General features: G+C 41.0%; 1 protein-coding gene across 4 annotated transcripts in view; it reads right to left on the bottom strand.

The window, feature by feature from the left end:
- Window positions 1-14,523, bottom strand: part of LOC126650588 (WASH complex subunit 2A-like) — a 35,387-nt gene extending 20,864 nt beyond the window's left edge. Inside the window, exons 1-15 of one of the 4 annotated variants that reach the window (XM_050335582.1) lie at window positions 14,506-14,523; window positions 14,318-14,422; window positions 13,722-13,886; window positions 12,148-12,213; window positions 11,285-11,458; window positions 10,516-10,609; window positions 10,094-10,152; window positions 9,265-9,312; window positions 7,930-8,034; window positions 7,283-7,370; window positions 6,003-6,071; window positions 5,520-5,632; window positions 3,256-3,328; window positions 2,406-2,462; window positions 233-400 (exon numbers count right to left, since the gene is read on the bottom strand). In XM_050335582.1, the coding sequence (XP_050191539.1) occupies window positions 233-400; window positions 2,406-2,462; window positions 3,256-3,328; window positions 5,520-5,632; window positions 6,003-6,071; window positions 7,283-7,370; window positions 7,930-8,034; window positions 9,265-9,312; window positions 10,094-10,152; window positions 10,516-10,609; window positions 11,285-11,458; window positions 12,148-12,213; window positions 13,722-13,886; window positions 14,318-14,422 (1,384 nt within the window). In that variant the 5' untranslated portion in view covers window positions 14,506-14,523. Of the gene's footprint in view, window positions 1-232; window positions 401-2,405; window positions 2,463-3,255; window positions 3,329-5,519; window positions 5,633-6,002; window positions 6,072-7,282; window positions 7,371-7,929; window positions 8,035-9,264; window positions 9,313-10,093; window positions 10,153-10,515; window positions 10,610-11,284; window positions 11,459-12,147; window positions 12,214-13,721; window positions 13,887-14,317; window positions 14,481-14,505 lie in introns of those variants that run through there. The other 3 variants (XM_050335573.1, XM_050335597.1, XM_050335589.1) reach the window with 3 other exon arrangements.
- Between the last annotated feature and the right edge of the window lie 2,001 nt (window positions 14,524-16,524).

Below are 16,524 nucleotides of genomic sequence, written 5' to 3'. Positions count from 1 at the left end.
GAAAGGAAGGGGAGAGCATGTACAAATAAACCAGTCTCATACCACTCCAAGGAAAAGAAATACCAATAATAAAAAAAAAACCAAACACCAAAAAAAAACCAACCAAAAAACACAACCCCTCAAAACCCTAGCAGCAGTGATGCAGGGTTGAATTTTATAACTCATTGGTTCCTATCAGTTTGAATTTTGACGACCTTCAATGTTTAATCTTTCTGCAAACGTTTAGAGGTACCTGGATCTGGACGCTTCTTAGTTGCTTCCACAAAGAAGTCATCATCATCATCGTCGTCATCAAATAGAACAACTTTCCCAGGCTGTTTAGGAGTCTTCTCTGTGCTGTGTGCTGCAGATTTCTTCTCTTTTTCCCCAGCTACACTGGAACTAAACACATCACTTCCTTCTGCAGGTCAGATGGGAGGAGAAAAACCAAAATAACCACACTGAGATCATTGCCAGAGTTACCAAAAAGATGAACTTGTGCCATAGTAAGTGGCATCAGGCAGAGTTTCCATCTCAGCAACTTTTAAGGTGCTCCTGCAACAATGCCGCATCAAAAAAGCATTAGCTGGACACATCCTGATAAAGCCAAGTCACAGACAGATGGCTCTCGCTCTCACTGCAATCGCTTCTTTCTTAAATCTGCTCATCTTCCCCAGGAACAGCAGCCAGGTTCTGTGTTGAAGCTAGAAGGCCCAGCAGTCCCACACTGTTGCCCCTGTGGAATTCCCAAACCAGAATCCTACTCTACTAGCTAGTACACCACACCACTGTGGCCCAATAAAATTAGTAAGGTGCCCAGGGAGAGGTAAGGACAAGTGACTGAGTTCTTCCCAGGAGCAGCACTTGTCATGTGAGTCTATTCACAGTACTGCAGGACAAGGCAGTTTGGTCCCTGCATACTTCAGATATGGCACTAATTAAGTAGACTTAGCCAGAGCAACTGTTTCTTCTAAATGTGGTGTGGAAATGTGTGGCTTCAGTGATATGTGCACGTTGATAGATTATCTGCAAACAATTCTAGTGGTTTTGGCAAAAACTGGCAGCCTGTCTTTTTGCTTCTTGTGCATAGATGCTTGAAAATGAGAGGTGGTGAGGAGATACTTAAACTGAAAGCAGAGAGTAGAATAACTGCTACTTGGTTAAAAGTCAGCAGACTGCATTAATTTTAATCATCAGCAGTTTATTATTAAAAAAAAAAGTGTATTACACAATTAGAAAGTGCTATAGGATTGACAGAGATACAGCCACGAAGTCTGATTAATTATTAGAAATTCTTGAGTTCCTAAACAAACCGTTCACTTGGAAATATGTTCATCATGCAATTTATAATAGGAAAGGAGCCTCAGTCCTGGGTTTTCTCTGGTGACTTAACCTGTCTACAACTTACTGACAGAGCAACTGAAGACTGAATAAATGTTACATATAAGTTAATTCCTGATGAACTAGAACAGAACAGTTATAATGAAGGAAAATTCATTGCTTATGCAACAATACCTCCAAGAAAGAGCAAAGGATAAAAAACCCCCACACCTCAATCTGCTGTTTTAAACTCTACTACCAAGTCTTACAGTTACGTAGAAGTCCCATAGTTGACATATATCTTTGATCCTGGAGTAAAAAGGCTGTATTTGTATACTTTCTACTCTAAAAATTGTGCTGACTGAGGGCTCAGTTAACTGAAGCCATAGTCTTAAAATAAGCCTTTCCTAATGAAGGGCAAAATTTAAAATTAAGGTAACTCAGTCAGGTGAAGACCCTACACACCAACAGATATCAATGTCAGCTGATTCCAAAAGACAGGTGACATAGGTTTCTTTTCATTGATCAGCTTGGATTCTGATATGAAACAGGGATCTTAGTACAAATCTTTTTTATTTTTAGCTCCAAGTTATAGATTTGGTGTATGTAGATCTTCCTAATCAAAATCAGAGAAACAAGACTGGTCTTATTTGCCTGTGCCACAAAAATAAAGGAACTTGATGTTTAAACTGTTCTTCTGCTAACCCAAGGGAATATGATCAAATATGAAAGATAAAAACGCACTTCTTTCCCAGAGTATAGATGGAAGTTGTGACTGCATGCACTGCAGACTTCAGCTATATAATATCCGATGAAGTGACACACATCCTTAGAAGTTCAGAGCACAACACTGAAAGCTGACAGCTGCTAATATCTGCCATCAATGAGACCTACCTTCAGAGCTCCTACAGAATCTTGATTATCCATAGAGCATGCTGCAGTTTAGGCTTAGCATGGCAGAAGCGCCTGTATATGTCATTAAGCATATGATAAAGCGATGCAGTGCTGCTGTAATTGGAGAGTTTTCTGCTTTAAAACCTCCACAGCAGGTTTTAAAGAAAGGAGCATTTTGTGCATGAAGCAATTGGCTATTGAATATATCATACCTGGAAACAGAGATACTGCACCTGCAGGAAGTTTCTTTAAGGACTTTGTAGTGGATGCTGAAATCACAGGAAGTACAATACAAATGGATGCACTTGTTTTATGCTGTCAGAACCTTCAGAACGCTACCACAGAAACAGGAATCCAAGAAGTTTTCTGAGCTGCCTTTTTTTTTCCTCAACAGCTCAGAACTCTTTAAATATTCTCCTTGAACTTCTGGTTTTTTGCAGATACATGTAACAATTTAACTATTTTTCTTCCATTAAAACTCCACAAAACAGCTCTACTACACTCAAGCTAATAAACACAATACATGTTTATGTTCAGCATTACTTACAACAGTTCACATTCACACACTCGAAATCACTTCAATCCCCTTCAATACAACACACTAATAACAAAAAAAAATGGCTTAGTCTTCCTACCCATATCTGAAAATTCATCAAATACAGTGCTTCAGTAAAAGCTGCTGCAATACAGAATGTGTGTGCAGAGAGCACCCAGTGGAAAACTCAGATGTGGATTAATCTGCAAGAAGAAATCTTTGCTCCCCTCAAACCCACAATTGGATTCTGCAAAGTACTCTTCAGCAGCAGGAACGCAGTGCATGAAGAGAGCTCTGCCAACATCAGTGAGGACATCCTTTCCAGAAGAGTAGGTGTGTATAACAGACCATAGTGAACAAAAATTTAAAATTCCAGGAAAACACAGCTGTTCCCTATTAAGACTGGGGAGGAGGAGAGACTTGGCAACAATTGCTACACCAGACTTTCTAGTCTGGGAACAAAACAGTCTAGATGCTAGCAGTGATAAATCACAGTAGGACTACAGGAGGCAACAATTGGTTCTTACCTTCACTTACTGGGACTCGCTCCTCTCTCTCTTTTGATTCTTCTCCTTTTGGTGCTTCAGCAAAAAGATCACTCTGATTATAGATGAAAATGCAAAGGGGAGAGAGTCGTGAATTTGGGTTTTGTAGGGAAAAACAGATGCTGATTTTTTCATATCGAATATCCACTTCTAAGCCAAGACAGAAGAGATAATCACCACTCCCTTCTCAAAAGGATGTCTGCAAATAAAGACTTAAACGTAGGCACTCAAGTGTCTACTTGAGTGCATACATTCAGAAAAGTTGTTGTCTTCTAAACTTTAATTTACACAGATTATCAGTCTGTTTGCTGAAGAGAAGGAATGACCTTGTATTTGCACATCTTCAAGGGCTTACAATAATTAATCTACAACTATTTAGGTCCTGATTACACCCTTCTAAACTTTCCCACTGAAACTTATACAGTCAGCTTTGAAGGAAGAATTCAGGTCAGGACAAGCATAAAAATACTCCTGACTTCATGTGGTTAAGATGAATGATTTATATTGTGGCTAAAGAGATGTTAAGATGCTGTAAGTGTGCAGAGAAATACATTATAGCTAAAAAGCATTGCAGGACACTCCCACAAAAGTTCTTGTGTTCAGGTTTCAGTTGCCCAGCTGAAATCTTCCCCAACAGTTATAGTCTAGATTTCCAAGAAATAACCAAATCTTTCGAGTACTGACCACTTAATTTCTTGAAAGCCTCCCTCTTACAGGAGGTTGGGTATTAGAGGTTGCCTACCTGGAGCTTCAAAATGCAGTCTTTGTATAAACTCTGTAGAAAGAAGGCAGCAATGCTTCCCAAAGAGCAGGGGAGCAGCAAAGATGTCAGTGATCAATTGCACATTTATCAGTTACTGTCTGTCTTCTGGTACAGTACAACGCACAAGGGAAGCAAAGCTAAGATACCCTTCCTGGATATTTAACTTTCAGATAACAGAAAACCAAGAACAGCTGTATGCAGGCAGGTAACAATCACAGACAAATCTGCTTGGCTGGCCTGCGCCTATAGGATGAGGAAAGTAGTCTTAGTAATAAGTAACCAAGAGGTAACCAATGATAGTTTCGTCTGGATTTGCACCAACACAAAGATGGCTTGCACTATCAGATTATTTTTCTTAATATTTTTTAAGCTGTTGGTTGCCACTTAAAAAAAAAAAAAAAAAGCATTATATTTTTTCAATAAAGGCTGTGTTTCAGTGGAAAACATTGCACAGAACTATTCCCTTCCCTATAGACAATGCTCATGTTTGGTGTTTCCTAGCTGTATTCTAGTATATTGGCATAGTAAGCTTAAGGTACAGGAGGCTTCCTTCCAAATTTCAGTCTTACAGCCTCCTTTGCTCCAAGGAACACCTGACTTTTGTTCCAGTTGCAATGAGGAACATAACAATCCCCAAAAGCAACAATTTGGCTACTGTTCTGGACTAACCTTGACTGTTACCAGTATTAACTGCATAACAAAATCAGAGGCAAACATTTGTTTTACAAAGCAGTGCTGTAAGATTCTTAAATCTCAAGTAACCATGACATTGGGTTTCTGTCTCCTTTCACATGCACAAACAGTGGTAAAATAAGGTCAGAAATGCTCTTTGTGACACTTCTTATCAAGTCAGCTCTAGATAGCATACAAGTAAGCTTAAGATCAACTTCTCTTGCCATCACAAGCAACCCAGGAATCATATAATAACTAGAGGAAAGAACACAGCATAACTGCAGTAGGAAACTTTTAACAGCACAGGAACAGAGAAACCCAGCAGCATCACTGTCCACACACGGTTATGTCAAAAATGAAGTGTGAAGGGTATCATGTTCTCTTTCGTTCAAACTTCTCCCACAATCAGACAAAGAGAGAATTACAAAATTCAGTATTCTAACAGGCATTTTAATAGAAATCTGATGATTTAGAACAACTGGATGGCATTTGGTTTACCTCCACAGATACAAATAAGAGGCTGATTAAGGTCTCCTGGAACTTGAACCTGTCTAATAAAGAGCCAGAACCACACTTGCATCTCTCATCAGCACCACTGAAGAAGAGAGGACTCTGTGCCAAGGGCAACATTAGTATCTCACTCACATAGTTCTGTTTCCCCAGTGGAAAGCTATATTATCCCACCAAACTTGAATACTACCAAGCAACAAAATGCAGTTTCCCCTCTATGCCTTCCAGAGGGGGGAATCTGTGGGGATCTTTTGTTTTTAAAAGGGTGACACTCAATTTCTATCATCTCCAGCATTCTCACCTCTTCATCATCAAAGAGACCTGTTCCACCACTGAAGAGGCCACCCCTTGAACCAAACGGTGTGAAGTCTTCATCAGTCAACTTCGGAGGCTTGAAGATGTCATCATCTTCATCTAGAAGGTACAAGAGCCATGAGCTTTGGTAGGACTGACCAAGTTTCAGGCAAGGGAATTCAAGACAACCAAATTAAAAATTGCTTTGGTTCCATCTGCCCTCTCTTTTAAATATGACATATACAGAGAAGCTACTGGAGACAGATTGGGTTGTATGTGGTTGCTCCAGAAGGCCACATTTAAGGATAAATTCCCACTAAGTCTGTCTCTAGCCTTGTTTACATGCACAGGACAACCTAGATTTGTTTACACACTCACCCTGACAGATGCTCACTGATATCCCACCCAGCTTCTAGAGTAGAGGCCGCTACTTAAGTGGTGTCTTACAGTCCAGCTCACAATTCAAAAACAAGACAGGAGGATATCCTACCATCCGATGGAACTCTAACTTCCTTCTTCTCTTTCGGGGTTTTCCTTGTTTTGGTCTCAGATGACAGGGCTTTAAGAATAAAGTTTCAAAGAAAAAACAGTCCACCTTTACTTATAGCCTGTGATCAATTCATGGTAAAAAGAACCTAAAAAAAATAATCTAACCAAGCTGACCTCTATGTTTTGATATGAATCAGCCTAGTGAAGCAATTCAATGAAGTACAGTTTCTAAAACTAGTATCTAAAATTGTAATAGAATCATTCTGTCAGGCACTAACTAGGGGTTCAACACAGATGCCCAAACACACTAGTGTGTGTGAGATGTTGGAAAGCAACACAGCATTCCAGATAGTACAGGTTCTACACCTTGCAGAACCTTTGAGCATTTCAAATGACTCCAGATTCATTATTCCTTGATTCAGCTAACAAAAGCAAAGTCAAAGGTTTATCTCCTCTGACTTTACTTACCATCACAAAGTTATTGTCAATGAATGGAAGACTTCCCTGTAACTGAAGAGGGTAAATTGGTAGGTTTTATAGTCTGATATCCACAGACTTAGTTCAACTGTTTGAACCGTGCAAGAACACACACACACACACAAACACTGTTCTCTTCTGTTTGCGCTCTCAAAATTATAGGTCAACAGCAGGCTCATAAGCACTTGCCAACTCAATTTCAGCCAGCTGTTTTCAATTGCTGCTTTTCTGTGAGACTCAAGAGGTCTGTCCCTTTGAAAGTGACACAAAAGAAAATGCATTATTTAGTCTAAAATATCATGAAAAACAGCAGTAAAGTATCGTCAAAATGCAGTATATTTAAGCCACAAAGAAAACAGCCAACATACATCACAGGAAAACACCACTGTTAAGAGGTTTTCCACTGCAGAGCTCACAAAAAGACTACAGTGACCAGTGGCTTCTACATACTTACTTGAAATAGGGGAAAGTACATGTGATCAAACATGCAGTGAGAAAATCAGATTGGAGAGAAAACCTTTCCAATAATACGTGTGTTTTGTTTTGGAAGTGACCTGTCTGATCTGAAAGCAACAAGCTTTACACTATGAGCTTTACACAGTGAATCCAACCCTGTAAGATATGGCCAAAAAGTTTCTCAGAACACAAAATACTGTCTTGGTCTTATTTGGCTTCTACCTAATACATGTTCAAATAACACACCTATGTAACTTCACATGCTGTTACCCAGAATCTCCAGTCCAACTCTCTCATGAGTCCCCCATTACCACACAAGCACTTACCAAAACGTAAGAGTTAACTTACATGAACGTTCTTCATCCTGTTTGACTGCTACTTCTCCTTTGATTCGAGCTGCCAGCTCATCTGCAAATGATGTTGGCCTCTTCTTTTTCTGAGGAGTAAGGACAAATTAGGAGTAAGGACAAACAGCATATTTCTTATATAAGATCCAGTTACAGACGTGATGCAACTGCAATTATAAATACTGTATTCTATAGCCTCGCTTGTACAATATCTTGTCTAGACTTTGACTGAAGCCCTCAGAAGAAGGGCTGTTTTCTTTCTGTTAAGAAAGCAATTAAGAGATTAGGCATGCATCAAGAGGAGAAAACCCCCAATTTCTAGTTCCTGATAATCACATTATTTTTAACGTCACCTTGCTTTGTAAGCAGGAGAAACAAGAAGCATTTAATTCACAAAATGCAACAAATTAACTCACAAAAATGCAATAATTAATTTCTCAATGTTCTTTAAAGACAGCTTTGATGCCAGCTTAGGGTGCAAGAGGGGGTAAAGCCTGAGTGACATTAAAAGACCATTCACGATTTTTAGAGGCCCTCTCTACAGGATCCCATCCCACATAACTGAGAGTTACCATTATAATCTGTCTAAGGACAGATTTTTCACACAGAAGTCAAATCTCTCAGTCCAGGGAGGCAACAAATACTCACAGGCTTTGTGCTTTCCTCTAAGTCGCCATCTTCATCTTCCTCTTTTTCAGAGTCAAAGAGATCACAGCCATCATAATCATCTTCATCACTCATCTGTACCGTCCTCTAAAAAACAATACCCTGTTGTGTTCTACTGAAGTCGGCATAAAAAACAAGCACAAAACTACATCTGCTTAGATAAAATAGTCAAATCAAACTTATTGAAAGGAGGGAAACATACAGCCAGTTTGGGGTACTTCACAGCTTTTGACAAATAAGGAAGGAGTGCCTCTAGCTCCAAGCAAGTTGCTACATTCTCTAGTACACCCCTGTTCTGTGTCACCAAATGCTGCAACTGAGGACATGAACACTCATCACAAGAAGTGTTCACACACAAACTTAAGACCTAGTACTTAGTCCTAACTCGGGAACGCTGTGATCAGCTAGTAAAAAATTGTATCATCTTGCACTATTACTAAGGTGGATAGCAGAATGACAGACAGTACATGCCCTCATCTTGGTTTTAGTCACATCAATAAGAGGATGAAAACGATGAAGTGAACTGTGAGCTGGGCAAGGGCCCAGAAGTGAACTAAATCACCAACAACTCAAAGATATTTGCTCATCTTAAAATACACCAGGCATATAAAAGTTACCCTATAAAGGTCAGCTTAATGTAATATCTGAGTGCTCTTGCAACACTGTTTTAGTAATATATACATCAAATAAGGGTTGCTTTTTGCAATGTTGCTCTTTTGACATTAATGATTTCAGGTTGAAGATCTCCACATAAAAAGTCTCTTGCAGTAGCACATCTAAACATGTGTATGATTCCTTCTCCTACAATCAGTGACTAAAGTGAGGCTTGAATTTTTCAATCTAAACATTTCTTTTCCCCTTTCATTCATTATCCAAATGGACATACTTGTCAGATATTTAATACTGTTCAGACCTTTGATTTCATGCAATATCCAAACTGTGCTATTCCTTACTTCCTTCATAACAAATTTAGAATTTTAATTATAGACCAAATCATCCCATCTAGTTTTCCTGGGGTAGATTTTCTGAATTCTCATGTTTCCCAAGTAATTCCTGAGGAAAGCACACATGAGGCAACACCATCCCACCTCTGTATCTCATGACAGCTTGAAAGCATGTCTTCAAGCCCAACCCAGGTTCATCTTCACAACATGACGCATGTGGCCAGGACAGCCTCCCCGTAAGAAGTTATACAAATGAGGCTCAACAAAGTTTTTAATAGTTAATTGTCTAAAGATCTCATCTCCTCTTTCTTGCATCCTCACTGTGTCACAAGTGTAAAGTCTTTCAGGTAGGTACCAGAGTGTATAACCATACCGTCTTTTGGTCATCTTCACTAGGGTTTCCAAATTCATCATCGGATTCCTGTAACACAAGAGACACAAAGACAAGAATCACACACTACCTGGTCCAGTGGTTAGGAGAAAGGGCTCAGAAATTCTGAACTTGCTTAAGTTTGGACATTCAGATCTTCAGACTTGACCAAGGAATTATTCCCCCACTGCTGACCATTGTTATGAACAGAGTTCACTAGAAAGTCATTAAATTAGCAAAGACAGTTCCACCAGACAGTGCATTGGAGTAACTCAAGAGGGATTTAATTTTAACTGAGCAAAGGGACCGAAAGTGAACACCTCAGGAAAAAGAGAGTGCTTCCATAGCATAGTTAAAATGCAGAGGCATCCCAGCTAAGGCAGGCAAAACATACCAGAAATTGATATTCCAATGCAACAGAATTATGTGGCAAAGCCTGGAGGTGGACTTAAAGCTTTAAACTTGATCCTGTCAGTCTCCATCCCATTCTTTGTAACTGCAATTTACATCAGATTTGTTCCCTATAAATACAATTCTTGATAAGAATCTGATTTGCTTCACAAAATGAAATTAAACTGGAATAAAAAACTTCAGTTTGAAGTATTCTACTTTAATAACAGCTAGAGCCAAAACCACTTTTTTGCTCCTCTGAAAAGCTGCAAAGGAAACTACTGCATAAGAATAATAACAGAAAGTACATTTATCACAACCAACACAGGGAACAAACACTGAGCAATACTGTCCTGAGACCCAACATCAAAAAGCAAGGTAGTTGATGGCCTTACATGCAAAGAAGGGCTCATGAATGGTGGTGCAAACTTAGCAAACTTACCTCTTCATCCTTCTCTTCACTGTCAATTACACTTCCACGATCGCTGTCTACTGATCCTTCTAATTTAAATGAAAGCAAAAATGTTAAGATCAGAGAGAGAACATATCAACAGCAACTTTGAAGACTTTGCAAAGAAAACTAAACTTCAGGTGGAAAAGAGCGGTTTGAAAGAGCTTCAAAGGCTGATGAAGTTTTAACACTTTGTGTTTCTAATATACAGAACACAACTGAGAAGCTACTGCTTTGTATACTAGATAAGTGGTTGTTACAGCATGATGCACATTTTTTCCCCCACTTACAGTGTGCATCTAAACATGCAAAACACTACATAGGATAATGAAAATTATAATTTAAACCAGAGCAAAGTATCATATTAGGAACTACTTACTTGCACAGAAATAAAAGGTCATGCCAGCACATACCTTCACTGGAGAGGTCTCCAAGGCCAACATCATCCTGTTCCATAAACTGCTGAGAGCCAATCAAGTAAGGTAAAGGCCTGTCAATGTAGAGATCCTAGAAAGAGACAACATCATGTCTTTCTGACATCGCTGAATAGCTTTACATGGCTAACAAAACCAGAAGTCTTACACCCATACCCCTTGTTTTAACTCAAGGAAGTTATAAGTCTGTTTAAAGAGAGTCCCACCAGACATACACTTCAACATACAACGGGGTGGGACAGCTGAGGTTTATTCCATTTAACACTGTCAAAGCAAGGGGCCACTTCTATTTGTGTAGTTCCAACTTGCTTGCCTCAAGCCATCTAAGAAAAGAATATTGTTGCAAAGACTTACAGGCATCAGTCTTCCCACAAATCCTGCACCTAGGGTTCTTAATTACTGTGAGAGTAAAAACCACCCATGAAAATATGATTTGTACCTAAAAAGCATGACATTTATACGTCCCAATCCCACACAGAATTGAGGCTTCCCCTTCCAGTTCATCGTGTTAAACTACCTCCGTTTAGGGTGCCATACCTTAATGTTAACCTAACTGCAAAACAAGCAGGCTACGCAAGGAACAGCTCGGCAAAGAGCACTCCTCCTTCAGGTGCAGTCATCAAACCCTCATTTTAGCTAACGAATATCAATTTTATATTAATGCAGTGACACTGCTGACAAAAGCAAAGATCAAGTCCAACAAAGCAAAACACAAACACATGCTCCCAGCAAGAAGAGGTCTCCATACCTTGGGTTCAAGTATCAGTTCCACCCTTTCATTACTTTCTTCTTCTTCTGAGTCAGAGTTGCCTGCTTTGATGTCTAGCTGTTCAAATGCACTGTCCAAAACTTGCAACCCATAATTCACTGCTTCTTGAATTTTGGGGATCAGATCAGCTTCTTTCTGTTCCCGAGTCTTTTCCTTTAGTAACAGAAAAAACACATTCTCATTGCATTTTACTCAAGACTCAATCTTATTGCAACACACATGCAAAATGCTAATTTCAAATTAGTACGATGAAAGCTTTCTCACTGTATTAGAAAGACCTTCAGAAGTTTCTTTTGCTTGACTCAATTCATCATTATCACTCCTAGAAACAGAGATGTTCTACACATCCACACCAGCACAGTACTGTCATATTTGTGCTCCCAACCCATCAGGGGAACATTTATGGTATAATACACCTAGACTGTAAGATATAAATAAACCTCTCTAAGGTTTCATTCCTGGGAATTATTCCAGTCAGATTCTGCTTCCCCAATTCGCTACCTGTGAATCCAGTAGAGTGGCTCAAGGCCTCAGTCTCTTGCTGAAAAGAACAACTGAAAAATCAAGTGCATAACCACTTGAAAAATCAATGCATAAGTCTTGTCTGCTGAGCACAGTATTGAGCTTGGAGAGCCCCTAACAGATCATTACATGCTGTAATAGTCTCCACTGTTACTGTCCACTTTATGTCTGAGTGACACACACTATCCAACAGAGAGACTTTAAGCAGAAAAGAAAGAGTTTGGTTTGTAAGTTATAAATGTATGCAAAGTTTGAAAATGAGAAGGTAGACAACAGCTGCAAACATATTAACAGGACTCAAGGTAGTTTAAGTTAAGTACCTGCTCTGTTTTGTCTCCAGCATCAGCTTTGGGAATAGGCTCTTCCACTTCTTCATCATATACTCTCTAAAAAGTAAAGGAAAATTAATTCATGTAAGAACAGCATACTGGTGCAGGGGCTAAACCATGGGTACCACCAAGAAACATACTATTAATATGTAATTAACTACACATTAGTTCATTACACATTTAAAAAAAGAAGCTATGGATGATGTCAAGCACCTTCATAGCCTCCTTTATGCATTGAAGACATCAGGCAGCCTCTCTATGCGACTGAAGTAATTCAAGTCTGCAAATGTCACTGCAGTAGTAGAAGACAAGTTGACCATTTAACTTGAATATCTTAACCCTCCCAACATAAAGATATTCTAGATACCCTCAGAATTATTCAGACAACTTACAAGCTTTCCTTTCATTCTTTAGCATTTACCCTTCTCCTGTACTTACAGAGAGGATTCACAACATCCCTCAACCTTCAGTTTGTTCTGATGATCCCTCACATCCATCTCTTTTAGTACTTTTTTAGGACCAGCTACAAGGAGACAAAGGGGAACAAAAGATCTTCCTGGAAGCTGCAAACTTAAATCCAAATCTCAAACACAGGTGCAGTTATCCCCTGGGAAGAGACAGATCTCTCACTAACTAACCAGAAATGAATACCTATTTCTGTGCACTTAATTTGGGAAGAAACAGCTTCAAACACACAAGACTTCAAACATTTGGTACAAACTGTTCTCAGTAGAATCATCATGCTGAGCAGCCAAGTTAGGCCAAAAAAGACACTGCAGCTCTGAAAAAAACCCACTACTACCAAAAAAACCCCACAACAGGAATCCAGATTTCCATCTTTTCCTCTGCCACCATCTTTGCAATAACAACATGGCTTCAGGTGAGACACATATGGCCTGAAAACACTGCTAATCAAAACAAAATACCTGATAAAATCCACAGCACTAAAGAAACTTTCCCAAATCTGAAATACTAATAAAGATCTACATCTTAATGAGACACATGCTTCTAGTGATACAATGCTGTAACAGGCTTTCAAGTCTAGCTTCACCTTTCAAAATAGCAATATTTATAAAGTGGTAAGATTAGCCAGAAAATATGGTAATCGCAGCCAAATGTAAGGGACAACTGCCTGCAGCCCAACACCTTTAATACAAAATGCTTTTAGAGTAAATAACACTACTAGGCAAATTAACAGCATCCCATAACGTTCTCATATTTAGGCAGACAAGTACAGACAAATGCTACATTCAAGCAACTTACGAAGATAAACCAAGACATTACAGAAATCCCAGCTCATTCATAGTACTAAAAATGAAATTGTCATCTCCAAGTCACTATAAACAAGGAAGGAAAGTACCTCAGAACGTGCAAAAGGGAGCCTACCACTATTGGAATGTGCATCACTCACAAAATTAGGACATCCTTTAACAGAAAGCAATTCAAAGTCACCTTATCCCTAAATTAGCATCAGACTTGCTAAAAAGTTAAATCCTTTCTCCACATTAAAGAGACAGCACCACTGTTTGGAGTACAAGTTTGATGCCGTACTAGAACACACTCACATTCTCTATGAACTGCGTGTTGGACAACATAAGAAAGTCATTGAAGACATTATGAAGACGACAGTCTGTAGCTTTTGTTTCACTAATCAATCCATCCACTTGTTTTTTGATTTCATGAGTCCTGGAAATGGTTTGTTGTGAGAATTCTTGTAGAAAATGCAGAAGCTGTTGACAACAGAGGAAAGCAAAAGTCAGCATGCAGCTCTTTTTCCTTTCGGTAGAACTGACCATACACTTCAACTGAGCACCAAAACAAACACAGTTTAGACCGAAGGACCCGCACGTACACCCAGGATCAAGTCTCAGTCACTTCATTCTGCCTCTGCTTTGGGGCCAGTTCCTCCCTTTGGCTTTCCCGCCCGGACCGGAGGGTTAAAGCACCGGGAGAGCCGCCGGGCCCTGACCGGGGCAGCTCCCGCCGCGTTCCGGGGACCCCGAGGGCCGCGGCCTGGGCACCCTTCCCGCGCTGGGCCACCCCCGAGCCCCGCAGCAGAGCCGCCCCGCACACGGCCCCGAGCCCCGCAGCGCCGCCCCGCACACGGCCCGCGCATCCCTCCGGCGCCGGGCTCCGAGCCGGTACCGGCCGCACCGCTCACCCCGGCGTCCGAGGCCAAGGACCAGCTCTGGCTGCCCTTACGGATCTCCTCCAGCGACCAGGGCCGCTCCCACACGGGCGCGGGCTCCGCCGCGTCCCCGTTCATCTGCGCGACAAGGGCGGTGAGCGCGGGGCCGCCCGACATGGCCCGCGCGACCCCGGCCCGGCCCGGCCCGGCCCCGCGCTCACCGCGCCCTCGCGCCGCCGACCGCCGTCAGCTGAGCGCGTCACGTGACCCCGCGACAGGGACGGCCGGCAGGGGGCGCGAGGCGGCGCGGGCGGAGCGATCCCATCCCGTCCCGCCCCGTCCCGTCCCGTCCCGCCCCGTCCCGTCCCGCCCCATCCCATCCCGCCTCGTCCCGCCTCGTCCCGTCCCGTCCCGTCCCGTCCCGTCCCGTCCCACCCCGTCCCGCGCCGCGGGAATCCCGCGGAACGAGGACCGTGGCGGGAGGCGGGTGCTGCGGCTGCTCGCGGGGTCTGAGGCCGTGGCTGAGGCGCCGGACACGATCTGTATGGGGCGCGGGCACGGCGGGCGCTGCGCTGCGCTGGGAACGAAGTCGAGGGTCTGCAGCACATCATTCCCCCTGGAACACTGCGACGGGGTCTGCTACTGCCCAGGCTTACAAGTAGAGAGGGACCCTCTGGCTCCCTCCTCCTGTTTTTCTTAGAAAAGTAGGTCAAGGCTTACCTTAAAGCAGGTTAAAATCTTTGGGTTTAACTGGATGAGCCTTAATAAACCCACGCTAGAATTCCAGGATTTACTAGAAGAAAACACTGTACACAATGTAACATAAATAAAAATACAGTGCAAATTGCCAAACTGGATTTCACAGCCAGTTTTCCCTGGGCCTTTACAGGTAAAAACCCCACACACCCACAGCGGCTTCCCCCTTGCTATGACTTTTTTTTCCAATGGTTTAAAATAAGTTGATATATCACTATATTTCATATAATCTTTATTAGAAGTGAATTAACCAGAAAAGAAATGACAATAAAATAATCAGTTCTTCCAGATGATAACTAAAAAATCCACTGGAAACAGTGCACACTTTAAATTAGCACATGCCATTTATTTAATTATTGTACTGATACCACTGCTAAGGAACCAGGGCACAGATAGATCTTACTTGTGTTCTCGATTTAAATGAGAAAAAAACACCCAAGATCTGCAATATCACATATTGGTTTAATGGCTACATACAGATGCTGGAAATACATTGCTAGATAAGGGACACAGGAAGTTCTAAAAGTAAAGTATTATATTCCTTTCAATTCTATTTTTCTATGATTCTATGATATGGTACCAGTACTGAACTCAGACCTTTAAACATAGTAGAATTTAAAGAACTTTAATATGCTGATAATAAAACAGAAATTTAAGAAAGTACAAGTAGAAAAATATTAACCTTGGCTAGTTTCACAACATCTTGAGCAAGACTGTTAAAAACCACAGATGGGATTAATCTAAAATTATTCTCCAAGGCTTTTACTGTTTTACCATAGTTTCTTCCTCCACAATATTCCAAAAACCAGAAAAATGTTCCTTTAATTACTTTCCATATTCACTGAAATGTGGAATTAAATCCTTTGTTGATAATGGAAATTTCTCCTGGCACAGAACTTCATGCATTACAAAACATGAGATCTACACGCTCTTTGTGTACTGATGCTGCAAAATGTAGGGTCTTACCATCAGGCAGCTTCAGGTCTGGGGGGGATCTTGAGGATTAGTTTCAATAAAAAACCCCAACATGACAGCTACATGGAACCTGAATGCTTCCTTAGGGAAAGTTGTTTATTTGTGATACACACACCAGTCTCTGAGTAGAGAGGGCTATGAAGGGCATATTCAAAATCTGCTTTCTATAAATCCCACCCTAAACATTACAGGAGGGGTTCCAAAAAGCATTCCAGTCCTAAAATTCCTTTTAGAAAGGAATTTAAACAGGTTCCTTTTAAAGGTTAGAGAGAAGATGACAGCAAGAAAAATCACTGGCTCTTCCCCTCAGAACTTTACAAATGATTATGTGATGTAAAGGTATCAAAAATCACGTATGTCACTGGGGACTAATCTGCAGAGGAAGAACCAGAACATATAAGACTGTACAGGGCTGAGCTCTCTGCTATCCATGCTTACAGGCATGCCTTAGCCCAGTGGCATCGCTTGCTGCTTGTAAATGGCCATGAGATGTGTGTTCAACTTCCATA

The sequence above is a fragment of the Myiozetetes cayanensis genome, unplaced genomic scaffold (assembly GCF_022539395.1).
Source record: "Myiozetetes cayanensis isolate MyiCay16 unplaced genomic scaffold, myiCay2020 scf10, whole genome shotgun sequence".
NCBI classification, from domain to species: domain Eukaryota; kingdom Metazoa; phylum Chordata; class Aves; order Passeriformes; family Tyrannidae; genus Myiozetetes; species Myiozetetes cayanensis.
This window is presented reverse-complemented; position numbering and strand designations above follow the sequence as displayed.